Below are 23,034 nucleotides of genomic sequence, written 5' to 3'. Positions count from 1 at the left end.
CAGCTTATTTAGTACGATGGTATTTTAAGTATTCAGTCAGTTACTCCAAAATGAAATCACATGTGGAGAGGATTTGATGTTATGCATTTACTTTTGTGATTATACACATTGTTCTTCGAGTCATTCTGAGTCTCTCTGTACAGGCTTCATGTGCAGTTGCAGCACAGGCTTCACTGGGGGGCGCTGTGAAATCGAATTGACATCCTGCATGCCGAACCCATGCCAGAACGGTGGGGACTGTAAGCCTTTAGGCAGTGCATTCCTCTGTGGCTGTCCTCGAGGACTCAGGGGACTTATGTAAGATAAAATAGCCTGCAATCACACGCACACACTTTTGAGCCTTAATTACTGATTGTGAAAAAAAAAACAGTATTGATGAACGCTGTGCTCTGTTTACTCAGGGTGATGATTTAGACATATTAAAATCTACAGCTCTCTTTTCATATACATTCAGACATGAAAAGATATGTGTGGGACTCGGCAAACACACACTCATTAGCCTTCATTAGCACCGCAGCACCCACCGCGTTGTTTTAGTTGTTATTGTGTGCGATAAATTAGTGTTTCTAATTTAATTCAGTATAATTTCGGTTGAAAAGCCTATAATCATTCTCTAGCTGCCTTCTTAATTACAGCTCAGTAATTGCCTTTGAAATAACCTCTCTGCTCATGTGGTTGTTCAATGGAGCCACCACCAGAGAGCAGTTTTCCCTCAATGGAGAAAATGCCTCTGCTTTTTCATGATTTTGACAAAGATGTAAAAAGTGCTTTTGATGGAATTGAATTAAACCCATTTTAGCTGAAAAATAAGGGAGATAAAAACTAAATTGTTTCCATCAGACAGCAGATTGTTCACATCAGTATCAGTTGAAAATATAAACAGATTGAAACCACAGCTAAAGCAAAAACTGTATTCTGACACAAGCAAACAGCTGTTGAGTGTAATCTGCTATGAAATTGTTTTTCCTGCAGATTGCTAAATAATAATAGCACACTAACATATGTGCATTAAAAAAGGAATTAAATAAAGTATATTCAATCGGAAAATTCTCTAAAAAGGGGAAAGATTTCAGAAATACAAAAAGCTTGCTCAATTCATGAGGATTGTAAATATGGGTATTCATGAGCTGACATCACAGACCAGTACATCCAGGCCTGGTTAAGTCAAAGCTATACTATGCAGGATTGTCAGTAACTTTTTGTAAACATGCTGGCTGGAGAAAGTGCAAGTGAAAGCCAATCCCAGATTCATCCTCGTTTGGCGTTTCGTCTCGCTATATTTGCATTTTTTCCAGTGCTGTGCCTCTTGGATGCCTGCTACTTATGGTCTGGCATCTGGTTGATACCTTTCTATAAAGCCCTAACCTGACCTGAGTGCAGTGGGGATGCACGCCAAGAAACATCCTGAGCACAGAAATTAAGAAGAAAGTAAGAAAATGTGGAGAGCAGAGTCTCTACAGATAAATACACACTAGCTCTAGTGGGCCGTAAGTGATGACTGAGAGGGATTACTTTTGTATAAGGCTATACATCATACAGACAGTGTTTTTTAGGAAATCCTGCATTTACCTTTAACTATATGCTAAATGACTCGCTGCATTTTATCATTCAGAGCAAAGCTTCTTGCAATATTCAGAAATTATTATTCTTCTTCTCAACTCTCCCGCACTGTTTTGAAAATCTCATCAAGAAAAAGTAATTGAAAAGAAAAATACACCTATTTTCTATCTCTATCACAGCAGGGCACCATGCTCAAAATGACAAGTAATGATGAGCACAGATGTATGCGGGGTAAAATTACATCTGTGACGTTCAGTCGTAATTTACGTCTTTATCTAAGGGTATGAGTGTGTGTGTGTGTGTGTGTGTGTGTGCATGTGTTTGCAATATGTTTGGAAATATGCAATCACATTTCTTTAAATCAGAACCATATAAATTGAGGATAACGGGGAATCCATGAAGATAATCCCTTGATTTAGCAAAAGAGAGGCCCTCTGAAAAGATGATCTCCAAAGTATTTATTTTCTTTCTCTCTTTTTCACTCACTGTCACGCTTTCATCTTTAATTCTCCTCCTCTACTTTGATACAAATCATCTTCACCACTCCCCTGCACAGCAATTTATTTGTCTATCTGCCTCTGCAGATGTGATGAGGATGTTAATGAGTGTGACCAGGACGGGTGCGGAGATGGAGGAGAGTGTGTCAACACGTTCGGGTCGTTCTACTGTAACTGTTCGGACGGGTACGAGGGTCGGTTTTGTGATGATCAGATGCCTGGTGATCCGGGGGATGACACGCAGGTATAGTATAAACAACACTGAATTTATGTAGGTGTAAATCTTAGAGAATATAATGCACATTCAGATTGCTTGTTAGTGGATTTGGCATATGTAGTGAAACAGTAGAGAATTTCAGTGTGCAGCAGACTCCTGGAAGATTTGTTCACCAGCTTGGTATATTTGCCTTCACAGTAGATGAATGGACGTGTGGTAATGAGGAAATCACAGTCTCCATTTGAAGTTGTTACGCTCATAACTTTTGTCATGCACTATATACCCTATATTGAGACTGTAAGCCTAATTATTGTTACACACTGTGCGAAGGTGGTTTTATTATTCTCTAGAAGACTGTAATCTGCAGAGGAGAAGCCATGGTCGACAAAACCTATTAGGCTGCTTTCACAACCAATTGATATGTTAACTTTGTTTTTTTTTTTAAGGACATTTACTGCAGGAAATAAAACTATTTTTTCTCCCGGAGCATACTTATCATGTATCCTGTTAAATCATGAATCTGTGGAAGTAATCATTTCTTTCATACTGCAAGACCAGAAATGTGATGCTTGTTAAACTCTGCACTTAAAAAAATAATTTCACACAACATGACATGATACAAAATCTTGATTTTAACATCAACAAAATCTCAGTAAGTTTATTAACCAAAAGACATTTTTTGGTTGTAAAACTTTTGAAAAGCTTGTGTTTTTTTCAGCGTGTGATGTGTTACTTAACATCGATCTCCTTCCTAAAATACTTTGGGGTGGGAGGTCAGCTTCACTGTATCTGTGCACCATCAAACATGCATATTAACTAGTTTTCATATGATGGCCTGGATACGTTTAACAGAATCTGCACTGACTGAGGGGAAAAAGCTAGATTTTTAACTTGGCACCTTTTCTTTTTAGAGATGACCTGTATGTTTTCTCAGGAAGTTAGATGTGATTTTTCTTTATCAAACTGGAAATGAATTAGAAACACCAGACAGTGATATCTTACATGTTTTTATGATTTTTCTCGTTGTGTGACCCAGGCGGAGCCCCTGTCTTACGTCGGACCAGGAGAAATAATTGGCATCGGGGTCCTTGCCTTTGTCATCATTCTCCTCCTCATACTTTTCATCGCCTTCAGGAAGAAAATCAAATTTAGGAAAGACTCCGACCCGGGCTCGGGTACTCAGGCTGTGATGGGTGTGTCAGCTATTTCCACAGAAACAAGCTACATGCTGCACAAGACTGGCATGGGGGCAGAGGGGATTGAGTTCAAAGCTGTGCGTGTGTCGGGATCACCTGGGACCACGAGCACCTATGGTGAGGTGGGAAGCAGCACTGGGGGCCCTCCCCAGGTCCTGGTGCGTCCGACTACCCACTCCCCTCTACCAGGAGGACTCATCAACCAGGGCATGAGGAGTGATGGGGACAAAACAACTTCTAGTGAGGGCAGTCAGGTATGCAGAAGTGTGCATGGGCATGTATTAATGATTATGATATCCATAATTGTATACTATATAGTAATAACAAGGTAAAATTAAATTTTCCTAGGCAATATCATTTTATATAATAATATCAATATTTATATCAGCATACCTTCCAGCTCCTCATTTTGATGATGTTGTGCTTTTGTTATTCAGTTGCATTCTTTTGTTGTTTGGAAGAGACTCAGAAAAGTAGCACCTGTATTATTGTCATTCTTACAAATAGCCACGGGACAAATAATCATAGTGTGCTTGAGAAAGGGTTCACTGTCCTCAGAGTGGGACTATGAAGAAAGTGCTTGTATGGCAGGAAGTCTCAGTGATGGAGTTCTGACATAATAGAAAATATGGGACTGAAATTTAGTAATAATTGGGGAAAAAAAACATGGAAAATGGAAGGTACTATATGAAAGGAACTATAAGCTTACAAGATAAGAAAAAAAAGTCATTTTTGCTGGAAGGAATTCTTCACCTACAAACAGTTAGTCATGTCATGTTGCACTAAATTTGTTTCATGCCTCCACGGTGAACAAAGAATCCAAAAAAGGTGAACATTCTTGATGAATTGAAGTCACTGGGTTCCACGGTTAACAGCAAAATTATACCAAAACATCTTTTTACCAAATCTCACACAACTCACGCAGAATTATCCAAGTCTCAGTTATCCAGCTGTATCCTCAGTACTTCTGAAACACATGCAGTTTCACTAAAATCTTACTATCTAAAACACTTTCACATAAACAGTCTTGCACACAGACGAGTAGTTGGCCTGGGCATATGCACGTGTTTCAACTCTGCTCAATGGAATGCACGAGCAGAGTTCAAAAGCACGTGTTTGGCCGTGTGTGGGAAACATCAAGACATTCTCACTCCGACCTCGTCACATATCGACGTTTGGTCATGGACTTTCCACATCCAGATTCGATGTGAAAGGTACCCTGCGTGTGTTGGTTGTTGACGTTCTAGGACGCTGTGTCAAGTTATGCCTGTTACAGCATTGTCCTCTTTCAAAATACACTTCAGTTTTTACAGTAAATTTACTGTTTACATACTGTCTCTTTCAAAATAAATGCACTATGTGAGTACAACAATGTGGATTGACGCACGTGATTGGGTTTAGGCAACAAAAGCCTGTGGTTAGGTTTATGAAAAAAAGAACAGGGTTTGGCTTTATAATCTTACGGGATGCGAACATCGCTCTCCAGGGTGTCAGTCAGTGTGTGTTGGACCCTTCCCACCTGCCCTACTTAGACTTTTGCTGCCTTAACTTTCATTCTTGTCCCGCCATGTTTCCCCCTGACATTGCTGAGTGTTGTTAAACTTCAACAGCGACCGGCCACATGTCATGCCGATGTTAAAAGGCAGCTTTTTAGGTCAGTGTCCAACACCACAAGTCACTGCCCAAGCGCCGGGTTTCAATGACTTCAGAGTGAGACCTGTTTGGATACATAAGACTGAATAAGTGACACTTGGATTATACTGCAGGAGTTGTGTGAGAGTTCATAAATTGATCTTTTGATGCAGTTTTGTTGGTTTTAAACGTAGCTCCGTATTAAATGCCTCAAGATGCTGCTGTTTTTCGGATTCTTCATTCACCGCAGGCATATGAGAAAGAGTTTTCCCTTCACAAATTCAAGAAAACACGGGGTGAGTAATTGATACACAAATGGTCATTTGGTGGGTGAAGTATTCCTTTTAAAGGCACCATGTGAAGAATCTGAAAATTCTTAACATTAGTGCTCCCCCAGTGGTAGTATCAAAAAGGCTGCACAATTTTCCACTGTTTCAGTCTTATTCTCATACAAATAAAAACAATTTGAAAGAGACTTTAAATGTATATTAAGACCAAAACCAACTTACTCTAGTCTCTGACTTCCTGTCTCTGTCTATGGCTCTCAGCTCTAAGCCCATTCATTCCAACTGAAGATATAAGTCTTTAAAAATGCCTCACAACTATGCTTTCTTTTTCAAAATGGGCTAAATAATTTTCATTTTTTTTAAAAAACAGCTGAGCAATTTAGTGTTTTTAACAAACTAAATATAAACAGGGACAAATAGTGCATTTGTTTGGGTTTATTTTGAGCTTTGTACTAGCGAGAATTTACAGGAGCAGAAAGATTTATGTGGGATTTACCTTTTATTGGATTCACTGACAGTACAAAATGTCACCAGAGTTGTACTTATTTTTATGTTAGATTATATTTTGAGCCTTTTAACCTTTATGAGATAGAACAGCTGAGGCAGATAGGAAAGGAGAGAGAAAGAGAGAAGGGACAACATGCAGCAAAGTGTCTTGGGTTGGAATTGAACCCAGGCTGAGGCTCTACCAGGTAAAATTCCAGGGCATAATCACTTATCTATTGTTTTGCATCGCTGTTGTCTTCCATCTCTACAGTTGAGCAGCTTCCTCTCAGACATCTCCAATGTCCGAGGAGTGTCCAATAGGAGGGGTATAGCAGTGTGCAGCGTGGCGCCCAATCTCCCCTCTGCATCGTCCTGCCGCTCAGAGCACAGCCCAGCCCACAAAGTGTCCTGGGAGGGAGAGGAAACGAGGGAGGAAGGGCTGGAGAGAGTGAGAGATGAGAGAGAGGAGGAATGGGGGCAGAGAGCTTTTGAATTGGAGAGAACACAGAGAGATAACAGTCCACAGGGTAAGACTGCAAGCAAGTGCACGCACGTACACACCCTTGCACGCACACACAGTTTCTGACCTCTGATGAAAAAGGCACTGAGTGCACAGGCCATGAATTCATTGTGTTACACTCATACTCTCATCTCCACTGAGAGAGCTTATTTCACAGTGATCTATGCCTTTTGATCACACACATCAAAGAAAATGGCCCAGAGTAAGCAAGGGTGGTTAAGAAGTGATATTTATATTTTGCAATAATTCTATTTCCGATTTACTATTTACTTTCTGGCAGCCGTAAATGATAGTATAACTTACTTTTCTGCTGAAATTGGCAATTGTGTCCTCTTGTATCAGGATAACTCTCTTACATCTCCTGTGCACTTCTGTTTGAATGGTCAGGGTAATCAGCCAGAACTGATGTCCTGTGTTGTCCTACTTTTGCTCTAAAAAGTTAAGTTGAAATCAAGGTAGCTGGGACAGTGCCACTCAAAGAAAGTCAACTTTTCTGCCAAGTTTTTTACCACTTCTTTTTTTTTTATCCAAGTTTGCTTCACGTGTACCTTTGTCAGCTGTGAGGACATCAAACTGAGGGCGATGGGCAAGAAGTAGTTGTCAGCTAATTCCACTGCAGTCTGATATTTAGCTGCCAACTCTGTCAACAGCAAGAGCACAGTTCACAGTTTGTTCCCTGTCAGTGAAATAACCACGTTGCATCTCTGTGCTGAGGTAGACGTCACGTCACACATTTCGATTCTCTGTCCAACCTGTTGTTTGAATAATACAGCCTGTGGTGGGAACTTCCTGCCTCTTAATTATTGATTCCTTCCTGTGGGAATGGGAAATAGGTTATTCTATTTTTTTGCTCCCCTGTTGAGTGTATGCACATAAAAAGAAATGCATACGCCCCTAGGGGTCACAGTTACATCAGAGTCCGTTAATTAAAATGTGATTATGCTGATAGCAAACTAACATTCTTATTATTGGGTTAATGACTCCAGTGTTAGCTGCAACTTTAATTAAGCAGTTGGAAACAGTTTGGGTATTTATTTACATAACAGCAACCACTAATAAGTATAATAATTAATATTTCAATAGATGGGCACAAGTCAATAGGTGAGAAAACATATTGGTCGTTTTTCTGTCACTGCCTGCTGCTTATGAATAAATAAAATGTCATGAATAATGAAATGACTGGAAAAAAATTGAACAAATCAGGTCCCATATCGACCGGTTTTTGGTAATTGTGCTCTCATAGTCTCACAATAAGCATATTGATCTTCATGATGTTTTGCACAGTTTTAATGAAAAGTTCAGGATTGAATAACTTTGACAACTAAGGCTTCATAGAAACACCAGTTCCTCTAATAATGCAGATGGAGTAAGCGCCCTCAGTGGAGGTTTTCCTGTTCAAATGCTACAACTATTACTGAACCAATTACAGGAGAAATTACAGAAAGCAATTTGTGGAGCTGTTTTGGTTGCTGTTGGAGGTTAGTATTAGAACTACGTTTGGCTCAGTATTAGTGGTAGTAAGTATTTCCAATTAAAAAATGTTGTAAACTGGTCTGAAGGGAAAAATCGGGAAAATAATAAAAAATGTGAGAGCAGCCAATTACTTAATTGATATTGCAGGAACAGTTAATTCAGCTTAATTTAACATTATTAACAGAACGCTTCTAAAATGAAAGTTTCCTGTTTTAAGAACATCAGATGAAGCACATGGTGAGGGGGTGCAGGGGGTTTAAAAAGTTTGGGGGCCAGAATGAGAATACAGTTTGGCTGAGTATTAGTGGTAGGATTAGAGCAAGGGTCCGGTCTGTAATCTCAGGTGTGGCTGCCAAGGTTGGCACATGGCACGGTAGTAGAGAGGAAGGATAATGAATAGAAAAGAAAGAAAGAATAAAAAAATGTTTCTTTTCTTTTTTTTTTTTTTAAAGAAAAGCTCGATTATGTTGAGAAGGGTCCCCTCACCTGCATGCCAAATCAGACCAGTGGTTGTGGTGCTGCCTTCCTTATTTAGTTTGATTGATGGTACTGCCTTACTGCTCACATTCCCACAGGAGCATTTGACTTGTTCCATATGCACTGGACCGTGACCACCTAGCTTGGGCTCAGAAAGCTAAAGTTGATGTCCAGACATCCCTGCCCTCATGGACAGAGTTTTGGTTATAAGATAGGCCAAGCCCTGACTGCTTGCTTTGCAGGCTGTCCAGGTTGAAGCACAATTTTGAGGCAGACAAGGGCATTTTTAGAAGATGTGACAGACAGGGGTGACAAAGACATGCTGTGCAAACCAAGCCACCAATTACAAAAGCTCTTAAAGCCACCCATGCCACCGAAGGGCACTAACAAATTGTTTATTGCTTTTTATAAAACAGCTGAAAGAGCTGGAAACCAAGATTATTTTCACCTGTTAAGGATCTGCTCTGAAACAGCAGAGTAGCACTGTGGTTTTACATTTTGAAATGTGATATATACCTTCACCTACACCTTTGGTCCTTAGTTTAAAGGTCCAGGATATATTGGCAGAAATGTGATATTGTATAATAAGTATGTTTTCATTAGTGTATAATCACCTGAAAATTAAGAATCAATGTTTTTTCGTTACCTTAGAACTGTCAAGACCTGGAGCAGGTCCTCATCTATGGAAATCGCCATGTTGCACCACCGTGTTTCGACAGTAGCTCAGAATGGAGAAACCAAACACTGGCTTTGTTTTTTTGGCCATTCACATTGTCAGAAAAACACAGATTTATTAATGTGAAACTCCTTAATTTAGTGTTTTTATTGGTTTAAATCAACTGGTCTGTTTGTTATGGAGAGAAGGAGAAGTTTCAGCTTGTTGCAGTATACAATCCCCACCACTAGATGCCACTAAATCCCCTTAAATCTTACACACTGGACTTGTCAGTATCAGAAACATATATTTCTTTTTATATCTTTTTTTTTTTCATTTGACACAATATGCCAAATGTCTCAATGCATCATTATTTACTGTTGTTTCAGCACAAGCAGCTGCACAAGAAGTTACATATATCATAATTACCAGAGTTATAATTCAGTGCCAATCAAGGTCGGTATTTTAAGTGCATTGTGATTCAGCAGGGGCAGCAGTGAAACGTCTGTAAACTGTTTTCTCCTTCTGCTCTTTCCCATTTGTTCTGCCTACCAATACAAAGCCTCTTTAGTTTTGCCAAAAGTTACTTTTAATCACATCAGCAAAGCTGTCAGCTCTTATTTCCAAGCAGTTTTATATTCCAAATAGATTTGTTTTTAAAGCCTACACCAGAGATTTCCGCTCTGTTGGTTTTCTGTATCACACTCCCAATTTGAACACAAATGTGAAACCAGGCGTTTTATTGCTGCTCAGAGCACCTGCTAGAACTACGTACCTGTCTCTTATCTTAACAGACAGTCTTCACAGCAACATGCCCCTGTCTGAAGCCATTGTGACACATAAGCACCTGCTCTGCCCCTCTGGCAGTCGTTTGAAAAACAATCACTCACAGGCAATTCTGACCCCCAAAATAATGAAACAACCCCCAGCTCTGCAAAGGGAAAACTGTGTCAGGAATCACACTGACTTGTAAGCATCTATTTATCTGCAGTGTTGCCTCTAAAGTCATGCAGGTTGAGGCTAACTGGAGGAGGAATAAAACTGAGTCTGACTTGTACGCACAGACAGAGTGTCAGGTTTGCGACTGTAGCTTTGATTACTGCAGTGTGAGCAGGTCTGGCTAGACCAACTTTTTAAGATTTTTAATGTGATTGGTTGTGTTTCACATCTGCTGCACCGAACTACACGAGAACAAGTACCTCTGTGGTCCTTACCCTTGATGACACCTCCAGCTGGTGCAGACAGCATTAAATGAGCAAACCTGGAGTCGCAGCGGGTGTACAGGGAATTGTTGAAAACGCTGTACTGCAAAGCATTTAGGCTAGAGAACAGACCTGAATTCATTTCGAGTCTGCAACTTAAAGAGGAACACCACCTAAATTAAGAACTCCAGAATGTTTTTTCCATGGCCTAGGACAGTTCAGTCAATGTTTGTTTTCCTTTTTATACCCAAATGAGCTTTACTCTATTGTATTCTAAGTCCTGAAGCAGGAAATGTACCCATATACTCAGAACATTCCCCTGGGTGCTCTCAGTGTCATTTATATCATCTTTCACAGTTCATTGTCTATGGAGCAGCTCCAGACTTTACAATTGATGATATCACATCTTTTAGCGCTCTAGTCTTTAGATTTAGGAGAATGTTGATGTTTACTAAGGGTGCTTTCACACCTGCCCTGTTTGGTTTGCTTTAATTGAACTCAAGTTTGTTTGCCCACTAAGTGCGGTTCATTTGGGCAGGTGTGAACACAGCAATCACACATGGGTGCACACCAAAACAACCGGACCAAGACCTTCTTGAAGAAATGGTCTCCGTCTGGTTACAAACAAACTCTGGTGGAGGATTGATGTAGATATTCCAAGTCTATATAAATACAATACTCACACTTATATATATACACTTATATATACACTTATATGTACATGGAGAGAGGTTTTGGTTTTCGTAGCATTTCCCCTGTTCGTCTTGGCTATAAAAACATCCCTTCAGTGTAATAGATGGGAAAGTCCACAGCTCTTACCTTGTGAAAAAATGTGTTCCAACACAAGTGCCTACCCACTTGATTTGGCAAGCTTAGACTGCATAGTGGAGTCATGCCAGGAAGGGATCTCTTCAGGGCTGGGGTGGCGAGAAGGAGTGATTACAGCATCCAGTAACTCTTTAAATGTATATATCAGACAGTATTTTATATACTATGCAGGATTTTCCTAATGAACTCTGTAAAGAGTCATACAGAAGTAATCCCGCTCAGTCATGTGGTGATGTATATATCTGCAGAGGCTCTGTCTTCTGCTTGTAGTGTCTTATTTTCTTCTTATTTTCTGTGCTGAGGACGTTAAAGGGCGTGTACCTCCCACTGCACTCAGGTGAGGTTGGGGTGTTATTAAAAGGTAGCTACCAGGTGCCAGACAGTAAGCAGCAGGTATCCAAGAGTCAGTGCCAAAAAAAAAAATGCAAACATAGCAAGGCAAAAAGGCAAATGAGAGTGAATCTGGGGTTGATTTTTACTTTTACTTTTGCTGGCGGCCGTGCTTACAAATCCTGTGTAGTTTACCTTTAAGATAGACTTAAAATTTTGAACTTATATCGGCTTAACAGTTTGAGTGGTATGTTGATATGGCTTGTTGGTTATTAAGAAATGCTGTGTTTTTTATGTACATTAGACGTGTCAGAGCTGGTGGAGGAGGTTGCATGTCTCTCAGACTCCACCTCTGAGGAACACTCCCTCAGTTCCTACACTTCTGAGTCCTTCGATGACAACGGTAAGACTGATGCTGAAACAACCCAACACACTTTTTTTTTTTTTTACTACTTTATAACTGTAAAGCCTCTAACAGTTATTTAAAAGAGGGGAAAATGAGTCCTCAACCAGACATTGCTTCACATTCATGAGTCACATGCAAACAAAGGCTGGGAACCACTGCTGTAGATAAAATTCACGGAATTTAGAAACAGTCCTCTTTGCACTTTTGGTCCAGTACATTGTCTTTATTAACATATTGAAAAGCAAGCTGAAAATAGTGCAGTGGAAATGTCTCATTAAAGGTACCTTAATGCAACCAAAACCATACATACAAATGCTTCAGCAGTTAATGCACAGTTCTTCAGTGAGAGAAAAAAAACCTCTTTTAACTCCTTTATTCAATTCTATAGTGTCTTTTTCCCAGATAACTCAATACCATTGATCTTCCCTTGGTTTAAAGTTAGGAAGCTGAACACCCTAATTATCATGTGAGTGTGTGTGCATGTGTGTGGGTGTGTGTTTTTCAGATAAGGAACCAATGTAGATGCTTTCTTTCCCGTCTAATTACTGTAGCAGCAAAGACCTCATGTCTCTTCCACACCCTTATAGGACACACACACACACACACACACACACACACACATGCATACAAATGTGTTTGCTCCTCTGTTCTCAACACGTGTGCACACATAAGCTTGCGCACATTCTCCATCTCATCTCATTCACACCCAACACTTGAAACCTTACCCTATTCACAAGTGCACTGAGCGGGATTACTTCTGTATGACATTATATCTGTTCTTCTCTCTTTCTTATATTCTGCCCAGCCTCCATAGTGACAGTCATACGTCTTGTCAATGATGCTGTTGATAATATTGAAAGTGAAGGTATGAAAGAAGATCTTTTGTCAACTCATCTATCTCTTTTGTGTCTGTCTTCTGATGCCAAAGTGTTTGTTCAGTGGTATAGCTCTAAGATGTAATGTAGTGAATGCAGCCAAGCCTCTGCTGTTCAATCCCCTTTCTATTCAGAATAAAACATCCTGCTTAGATTTCCAATATTTTTGTCAGTTTCTGACACTGGATCTCTCTGTGTTTCAATTTCTCCCCTTTGATTTCTGTGTTGTTTGTCTCAGCCTTTCTCTGACTCTCTGGCTTTCTCTCTCCCTTTGTAGTGTCAAACATGGACAAAGAACAGCAGCGGAACAGCCCTGGTGAGTGAGATGCAAAGCAACTGAAAAACATCTTATTAACTTTCCATCCCTTTGGCTTTATTTCTCAAGCTGTGATCCCAAAACCCAACCTTTTGTGTTCTTTACATTATTTACTCTCAATGCTTTTATCATACTCCGTACAGCACAGATTACCATTTCTGTCCATGCATTTTTTTTCCATTTGGTTTCCAGTTTCCTTCAACTAGAGCTGGTTTAATAATCAGATATTGATGGATGCTTATCAAGAATTTCTGTTTGTGTTTTGGCTTTATTGTAGAAAAATGAATATTGGCAGATTTGAAATATCAGTATCAGCACTGACGTCAAAAATCCATGATGAGTTAGGATCTCTACACTCACTTGAAGACACCTCTCTTTGACTGTGAATGGCATCAGTGTTCACCCACATAACATTCATAAATGTCACATCAATATTGTGACCCTGCAATCTTAATAGTTCATAATCACTACCTCCATTATTTGAATTAAGAAGCTAGTGGAAAATTTATGCCAAAATAATCTGTCTACACCTCTTATTTTGATATGTCAGGTGCATATTTATCAGTTCATTGTATGCTGCTTATGTCAGCCCCAGGTTGTAGCTACAGGTGATTGATTAATAATAGCAGTTAATTACTAATTAGCCTCCACTCAAAACTCAAGTGTTTCTGCTTTCTTAGCCAACAAAAGCTGATAAAGATCTCAATTGAATCTTAGAGTTTCATTTATTATTTATGTCTTGTGGGTCTGATAAGGGATTTGAAAGGATTAAGATTGGGTAGGTGGATTTGATACTGGATTCTAGGGTGGCCAACAAGGGAAAACCTGCTACAACGACCTCAAACGTTGCGATTAGGAGAAGCTGCTGCATTGGAAGAGATATACAACAACAGATACAGCGACTGAAATATGCTGCAAATGAAGAAATGTGCTGCAGAAAGCCCAAACAAATACATTAATAGTAAACACGCTGTGAATAAAGAAACAATGCCAATTCAAAAACACACAAACCCTGAAAAGAACTGCAAAAGAAAAATGCTGCATATGCAGTAAACAGAATAGAAGTTCTCCTTTATTCTAAGGGGAGTGCTAAGTTTAACAGCTTGATTTTTAACCTGAGAAAAAGAAACCAGATGAAAGGGTGTGTTTGTTTTTGAAGTGGTAAGAAAAGTGGAGTAAAAAGGAAACATAAAATGGTATGTATTCTTTCTACATTTGGTCTTAATCTTTCACAGTATCATAAAGTACCAAGGGTTAACGTAGCTGGCATTAACGAAAAAGAGACTTTGACTTCAGTCAGATTACAATATTGTAAAAGACAAAGGCCAAATGTTAAAAAGAGAACATATCTATTTATGTGGTTTCTTTACTTAGTTCATTTTCCTGCTTCCATGGATGTGTAAAGAGAATTGGATACAGCTTGGAGGCGGGGCCCTGTCCATACCTATTAAAGTTGCTCAATGGCACATGAAGCCAAAAAAGTTTGACCCATAGAGGGCCCATAGAGCAAGTGCACAGAGACTTTTGCCAGCTAACTTTCAGCTATCCAGATTCACTCTCTCTTAACTTGAATGGGGATAAAATGATTTCATCGTGTTGCTCTTCTAGACTTTCAAAATGTTATCCAACCGAATGGATGAAATTTTGATAGTGAAGCAAGTCGTTTGGTGGGGGTTGAGATGGTCAAAAAAATGTGTCCACTGATATACAGATGTCTCTTTAACCATGTAAGTCTATGCAGAAACGTGTTTTTGGGCCCTGAGGCATTATGTGACAAACCCACGAGTTGTTATTCCACAGTTATGCCACTATGTCAGATTGGCTTCAAAGCGTGTCACGGTTCCTGGGGGCTTGCCCACTTAAAAAACACTGTCTTATCTGGTCTCTCCATTTTCCCCAGTGGCCACTTGTGGTATTGCAGCAAATAAAATCCCCAGTGGCCCAACAAGCATTCTCCCCACAGGCCACCAATATAAAACTTCTCAACTCAATTCTAACTCTTTCTATTATGAATTTTTGATCCATTGGAAGTTCTGTATTTAGAAAACTTTCCTTGAACCGAAAAATTTTAAAGTCTGTGATGTCATCACAATGTGAAGTCTATTAGCCCGGTGGGAACTTGCAGGCGTTTAATCATTTTGCCTTTTTTCGGCTTCTGCAGCATGTTTCTGTTGTATTTTTCTTGGGTTTTCATGTTTTTTTTTGTACTTGCACCTTTTTTGATTCTGCAGCACGGTTCTCCTATTGGAAATGACCAAATGATTCAGATTGTGCATCACATTTTCAATATAAAACAGTTTTCTATAATCAAATAAAAGTAAAAGGCAGGGCGCCGGTGGCTTAGTGGTAGAGCAGGCGCCCCATGTACAAGGCTGTTGCCGCAGCAGCCCAGATTCGACTCCAGCCTGTGGCCCTTTGCTGCATGTCACTCCCCCTCTCTCTCCCCACCTCACGCTTGCCTGTCCTATGCATTAAAGGCTAAAAAGCCCCAAAAAAATAGCTGTAAAAAAAAAAAAAAAAGTAAAAGGCTAAGAAATATTTTTATGGGTAAAAAAATCCAATTCCCTCACCCCATAATTATTTCTGGTGTATATGCAACATATAAAAGTGCATTTTGTATATAAATAGTTGATTAAGGTCATCTGAATTACACTGACATTAAACAGCACAGTCAAGTTGGGTGCAGCCATCCTCACGCCAAGCAAAGCAAAGCTTTCACCCCAGCCTTGTAGAGCGTCTCAGTGGATTTTAGGGGTATGTTGAGCCAAGCCTCACATCCACAGAGGCAAAGGCAGCTTCAAACACTTTCTTTTTTCACACTAAATGAGGCATCATCTACAGGCTTAACACTGACTCACCACTCTCTCCAAATGAATGGCTTTGCTTAAACAAAGATCAGCGCAGGTATGATCCACTTGCATGTATCCTATAACATGTTCATGTCAGTTGCTTGTGCTACAGTCTTAAAAACCAATATTAATTGGCTCATAGTTACCAAGTCTGTTTGTTCTGGGTTGCATGTAATTTACTGGCTTCACAAAGCATTTCATTACTCACCCAGAGCAAGACTGCGTTTATGCCTCTGTCGCTGCCAGCCCACTGAAGCACAAGAAGCTTTATTTCAGACAGAGAGAATTAAATGATGAATGGAATTGTTGTTCAGTAAGTCTCTCCAAATAACCCATTGGATTCAGTGTATGTAAACATATATTTATAATTTAATATACTGTATGTGCTCATATATTTGTGCTCACATCAAGAAAATTGAAAAAAATTAAATATATCAACATAATAAGAGAGAAAAAAGTCTGATTCATTGCGAGGTGAAGGGTGTTCATGTCTGTTACTCTCCACTTGACATATCATTAATGCTGCTCGCATGAGATAACGTGTTTGTGTTAACAATTACAGTGTGCATGTGTATGTATAGTGCATATTACGTGTTATGAATTTTGTCGCTGTGTGCGCCTGTGTGTTTACACGTTTCCGCAATGTGCTAAATGGCTCTCTGCCAGCCTCCTTCTCTCCCCCCCGCTATCCAGTTGTGTTTTCTTCCGTGTCATAATTCACTGTGCCTTTCTGCATTCAGTTGTTTCTATGAGAAGAGCATTTCATCATCAAAGGCTTCCTGTCCCATGAGATATTTGTTTTGTTTTCCGCTTCACTGACAGCAAGTCGCCACCTGCAGAGCAAAGATGAAATTTGTGTAGAGTTCGTCAAAGAGTACACTGTGGATTGTAAGAACATACATTTATTTTTTTCCCCTTTAACCTTTTCATTAGAACATATTTCAACCTGGGATTTCAGCAGCATGGCATGCAGAAGGAACTCCCACATGTTTTGTGGCGTGTTGGCACGGCAGTCTATTAGATATCTCTTTCCACACACGTGTCATGCATTATATACCAGGAGCTGGCACTGCTTATGAAGTGTACTCTCCATCCCACACAGAAGATGACCCCCCCCCCCCCCCCCCCCCAGCTTCTCTCTCTTCATCAATATGATATTTTTTCACTCACAGATCATTAACCTAACCATGAATTATGCAACCTGCATGCTGTAGTTTGTAGGAAGTAGTGGATTAGTGGGGAGTTCTGTGTCAGTCCATTTAACAGCATGAACTCAAATGTAGAGGGGAAAAAAGGAATTTTGTTGACTGATTTTATTTTCACGTTAATAAATTCTAAATGAGAAGTGGAGCAATTACACAACGTAAACATGCAGTCCCTTGGAACATGTAGTAAACTCCGCAGTGGCACAGTGAGAAACAAAGCCCATTCATGAACCTCCTGCTGCATCAGACACAAACAAACACACACGTACATACTCTCAAACATGCAGTGCTCACTCGCATCTGCAAACACACTCTCGGGCACAAAACCAACAAACAACACATTTCTATGAAAATAAAAGCAGATCAAGACGGTAGGAAATAAGCAGAGGGAAAGCCAAAGAAGGGAAACACAAAAAGCCAGAGTATATGTACAGGCTATTCATTAATTCCAGGAACATTTTGTTTGTTTATTAGAGGGCAGTAACTTCCAGACCTTGTGATTTTTTAGCTGTTGTGGTTTTAGGAGGGCAGAGATCCGCAGTGATTTAAGCAATTGTGAACATCTTCAGATCAGTCCCTCCAGTGACTGAAAGCATATTCACCGGTGTCACCTCGTTTACCTCCTGCAGATAAGATTGGGATGATACTGTTGTTTTATAAGTGAAGTGATTTATTGATGTGGCACCTTTCGCCGGCTGATCCTATTAGATAGATAATCTCATTGCTTGTCGCACTGTGCGTTGCCAAAAGGCTGTTTGCAACGTAACACACACATTCAGGAGAGAGCGCTACATACTTCCAGTGATTTGGCAGCACTAGTTTGTCCAGGGAATAAAGCCTCAGGCTCCTCACACAGTATGTTAACTAAAATCCTTTTCTTAACTCTTTTAAGTAGGTCGTCTCTCTACTTGTTGTTCCATTAAAAACATACTGTTTCTCACTGAAACTGTTCCAAACTATTTTAAAAGATTTATTATGTGTCTTTTTTCCTCTTCAGCATACCGCTGGGAGTCTTCCAGGCAGACTTCAAGCTGGTTGTCACCATCACGTCTGCGTCCGCCGGAGCTGGGATCCCATTACGACCTCAGTGACACCCAGCAAAACATCAGACGGGGAGGCAGCACGCGGTCTCTCCAGCTGGACTACAAAGTGATGGGCTACAGCAGTGACAGGGGCCGGGAGCAGGTACGGGAGACCGGGAGGAGAACCTTCCAGTGGGAGAGGAATCAGTCGGGTGAGTGGGAGAGGAAACGCATCCTGGACAGAGAAGAAAAGAGAAGGCGCAACGGGGAAGGAGAGGATACGGGCAACAGGAGCAGAGACATGGGGGCTTGCCAGGACCACAGAGAGCACCAGCAGTTGCAGGGCCATGACAGCTGTGAAGACAGCTCTTCGCCTGTTTACGAGGAATACCGTGAGACCAGCCATGACCAAGAGCAAGGGGAAGATACAGAGAGCCTTTATGACACTCTGCCGCCAACTCGACGAGCCTACGAAGGATATCCGTCAAGCCCCCTGGGCATCAACCTGCACCCAGCTCAACTTCTGCCCCCCCTCAGAGCGTGGGACTTACAGACAGGGGAGTGGAGGGGATCACAGGAGGATCGCGGAGGGCTCGGCTCCAGCAGTCTGGCAGGATCTGGGGACGAGCTGGAGAGACTATTGAACCTGGTGTCCCTCAGAGCCAGGAGAGCCACACGAATAAACAGAGCCTCTACCCAATCTGAACCCACAACAGGCTGGGATGGGTTTAAATGAGCACACAAGACTGTTTAAAACAAATAGATTTAATATTCCTCTAATGAAAGAGAGGCAGTGACCCTCTCTGATTATACTTGACATTTATATTATTACACCGTTGGTCCACCACCTAAAAATAATTAAAAGAGAATATTACCATATATACTTTTATTATCCTGCATTATTATCCCGCTGTAAGCAAACACTAATCCACCACCAATCCCCTGGCTCATTTATAAGCTGGGGGAATAAGAGGAAATATATGTTCTCCAGACGCCTTCACCTGTGCTGCATGAGAGTTAGCAGAGATTGGCTGTGAATCAATGCTATTACATTTATTATTTATAGAACCACTGAAGCACAGCATTTATTAACATCAAAATACGAAAGGAACCTCTCTGCCTCTGTTTTTCAATGATACAAACGTATGTACATATGTTGTTGTGTATTTTACACATCGTCCCGTTGAGTCGCACACGTACAGACGCACACACACAATCATTTTGTTAGCTCAACCGTGTAATACTCAATGCATTTCTTATTTTTATTGGCACATGCTGGAGGTTGTTTTGAAGAGAACTGTTCGCCACACATCCCAGACATAGCCTCAGAGACGCTATTAAGATTACCAGACGTTGATACCAGGAGATCTTTATTTAATCATTTAATTATTCTGTGATTATTTATTTAATAATTACACTATTTGTGTGTTTGGTTTCTTGGGAGCCTCCTCATGAATGCAAGCATCAGGGGTATCCGTCTATGATTAAAAACAGCACTTGAGGTTATGCTACATATTTATTTTATTTTGTTTTACTCAGAAATAGTTTTGACCTCTTATTTTAACGCACAATACCAGCTGTGCAGTAATGTAAGACAGCGTTTGGAGAAATATACAAATTCACTTACGTACTCATTATGTACTCTGTATATATTACCAAAGCTGCACTATTTAGCAGCAGATAGAATGAAGCCCACTTCACACCTGGTATTAACATGTGATATGAATTATCAGACTTGTGCTGAAGGGCTTAGAGAATAGTGTGGAAATGCACCCGTGAAGAACAGAGTCATGTACACATGTACACATGGTTGCCTCACTGATAACACAGTGTAAATGCTGCCGTGCTCCCACGTCACACACAAAAAAAGGGAATGTAAATGGAATTAAACTCCATGTTAAACAACTCTGAAACACAGGCAGAACAAACAGGTGGTAGGTGACTAGGAGAATTTAAAGGGGACCTATTGTGCTCATTTTTTCATACTTGTATTTCAGGTCACTACTAGAAAATGTTTAAATGCTTTAATGTTCCAAAAACACTTCCTCATACTGTCTGTGCTGGAACACCTGTCTGAAACACTCCGTTTTAGCACCTGTCTCTGTAACCCCCCCTCCCAAGTAGAGCACAGTCTGCTCTACTTGGTCAGTGTTACCGGGTCTTCCACATTTTGGTGTCTCTACACCGTCACTGCAGCTGGAGGAATGACTGTAATGACGTAAAGCGGTACTTTGTACCATGAAAAATCACCAATAAAAGCTTCTTAACCAAAATCATCACATCCGGACGCGTTCCAGCAGGAATATAATCCAAAATCATGAACACATGAGCAAAATTGGCAACCAAGCTTACATGTTTCCATGACACTGACATGTGGCTATTTGTAGTGTGGGTTAATGTAAACATTTGCAGTGGAGTGCCAGGAGCTGATGACTATATAAGGACGTCTATCATGAGCTAATGTCAGCTTGTCTCAATAGTGGGGAAAACTTTAACCAGAGCACTGTAAACAGAGTATTCAGAACGGTCTCCAGCCTGAGGTTTTTGGTCGCAGGGATTATTTTACATACATTTACCACATTAATTGAACTTTGGTCACTTTTAATATGAACATCTGACTTTGTAATATTATACATATTTATAACAGAAAATAAGGAAATGCATAATAGGTCCCCTTTGACCATTAATTAACATATTCATAACAGCAGATCAGGACAGTTCAGACTGTGAATGAGCCAGACTAAATGTCCGCTGTCAAAAACGGCTGCACTAACCTGCCTTTATCTCACACTTGTGATGTTTCCTCTGGTAAACATGACTCTTTAAAAAGACTGCCTTTTTCTCCTTGAGGTGGAGAGGAAAAACATCTCATACTCAATGATGTAAACAATATACAAAGCAAACTGTTTTGGACTCCTGAAGGACAGAGTAGATATTGGCGGGTATAAACACAAATCATCCACATCAGACAGTATGTATCGTTCATGTATCTTGATGACGATGGACCACTTAAAAGAACGGCGGCTCTTAAAAATTCAAGGGCACGCAGTTAAAGGATTCAAATGGAATCCTGAGAATTCAAACAAAAAACAAAAAACCCATTACAAGTAATTTATGTTTTAAATTGCTTTTTTTGTGCAAGTGAATAGTTTGTCTGCTTCAGTAAATGGATTGATTTGTTATTGCAAGAATGTAATTTTTCCGGAAAAAAATACAGAATGTTCGACTGAAAGATACTATATGGATTAACTTTTTGCAAGAACTGTGACACCCTTCACCAATAGTAACACATACAAACTGACAGGTCTTAACATGGTCATGATCAGGCTTAGTGTCGCCTAATGTATTCATGTTTCACTGTATGGTGTTCATCCATCCATTGATCCTCTCCACCCATTCCTATTCAGGTCTACTCTGTAAGTGCTGGAGCGTGACCCAGCTTGCACCGGGCAACAGATGCAGAAACATCCCGGACAGGTCAGACTAACACAAAAAAAACATTCACACCTGTGGGCACTTTACAGTTTCCAGTTCACCTGGTCTGCATGTCTGTGGACTGTGGAAGGAAACCAGAGCACCGGAAGGAAACCCACAGGAATACTGTGAGAACGTGCAAACTCAACACAAAACAAGCAGCTTCCAAAGGCTGAAATTTAAACCTAGAATCTCAACGCTGTAAATCAACACCACTAACAAGTGTGAAGCCTTTGCTGTCATGTTTAACGACTTTATTGCCATTTATTGTGGTTGAACCATCTCGGAAAGTACCTTTCAAGTCTGCTGGATTTCCAGTTATTTCAAATGGGTGAGGTGCTCAAGCACAAAGCTTATGTACCAACGTGGATGTTTCGAGGACTTGATGAATATGCTCCAATCGAGCGGATTCAAAGTTAATTGGAAAAGAAATGGCATCTGTCTTAAGGGTGAATATGTACCTGGTGTGCTGTCGCAGGTGAGCTATATCTCAAACACGAGATAAATAATCCCCATAAAATATTTAATCCTATCAAGTCAGTCTTGTCACGCCTTTTATATGTTTTCCTTTCCTTCCCGGCTGGAATCTGGCAGATTCATTTAGCAGAGCTTAAAGTCACTGATGTCCTGGGAAGACATGAGGCACAAGAATGTCTTCTGGAATGTTAAGTTCATAAACTGTATGATAAAGCAAACAATAAATTTTATTTTGAAATCATTTGAGATTATTTGAAAAGGGTGTTATGATCATGGCTAAGATTGCCTCGGCTGTATGCGCTGTCAACAGTTGAGCCGATTTCAGCGTAATCTCCTCATTATGCACCTTTGTTTACCTCAGGAACTGATTTCTTTGCTGACATGAATAGATGTATCCGGCTTATTGTGTGGCACTCTTTGTTTCTGTGAGTTTTTTCCATACTGACCCAGTGCGATGGCGAGAATGTGCGGACTATGCATCTCTAAAAGCACCTGTCTGTGATTAGATAATACTTTTGCTGTCTGTGCAGAAAATGTGTTTTGTACAGCGGCCACACATGAAAAATGAAAACCGCATTCCACAGCCTCAGTACGTATTTGTATAATAAGACATGCTCCTCCGCACATAGACCAAATTAGGAAACTTTAATTATCGAATGTTACAAGGTCTGCGACTGGCAAGTAGGGTGACATTTCTTAATCACTTTATCTACATCCTCAAAAGGTGACCAGTCATTAATTCTTGATTGGTGACAAAAGGTTGAGGGCAGGTGATGGTCAGCGTCTACGCCCCACACTCACTCTGTGTGTAAGTAACAAGGAAACGTGCCGAGGAACCTTTGTGGGTTTTGATTATTTCCTCTTCCGCCCCTGTGGAGTTGGCGCACAAACTTTGTCCTTGTTATCATCCAGCCCTCCTCGTATAAACACCACTAGGCTGACTGTCTGCCAGAAAACATTCCCATGGCAACCAGACATTTCCCTGATCATGTTTGTGTTTCATTTTCTCTGTCACATACAACGCATTTTGGCCAATTAAGGGGCGAGGAG

General features: G+C 40.4%; 1 protein-coding gene across 1 annotated transcript in view; it reads left to right on the top strand.

Annotated features, from left to right (window-relative positions):
• Window positions 1–22,219, top strand: part of fat3b (FAT atypical cadherin 3b) — a 78,451-nt gene extending 56,232 nt beyond the window's left edge. Inside the window, exons 44-52 of the mRNA XM_078172473.1 lie at window positions 144–297; window positions 2,145–2,301; window positions 3,311–3,724; window positions 6,147–6,402; window positions 11,674–11,763; window positions 12,572–12,631; window positions 12,919–12,957; window positions 16,629–16,694; window positions 18,009–22,219. Coding sequence (XP_078028599.1) covers window positions 144–297; window positions 2,145–2,301; window positions 3,311–3,724; window positions 6,147–6,402; window positions 11,674–11,763; window positions 12,572–12,631; window positions 12,919–12,957; window positions 16,629–16,694; window positions 18,009–18,769 — 1,997 coding nt within the window. The 3' untranslated portion in view covers window positions 18,770–22,219. The remainder of the gene's footprint in view (window positions 1–143; window positions 298–2,144; window positions 2,302–3,310; window positions 3,725–6,146; window positions 6,403–11,673; window positions 11,764–12,571; window positions 12,632–12,918; window positions 12,958–16,628; window positions 16,695–18,008) is intronic.
• Window positions 22,220–23,034: the final 815 nt, after the last annotated feature.

The sequence above is a fragment of the Epinephelus lanceolatus genome, chromosome 11 (assembly GCF_041903045.1).
Source record: "Epinephelus lanceolatus isolate andai-2023 chromosome 11, ASM4190304v1, whole genome shotgun sequence".
Classification (NCBI taxonomy): domain Eukaryota; kingdom Metazoa; phylum Chordata; class Actinopteri; order Perciformes; family Serranidae; genus Epinephelus; species Epinephelus lanceolatus.
The sequence above is the reverse complement of the archived record's forward strand: the minus strand, read 5'-3'. Positions and strand labels throughout refer to the sequence as shown.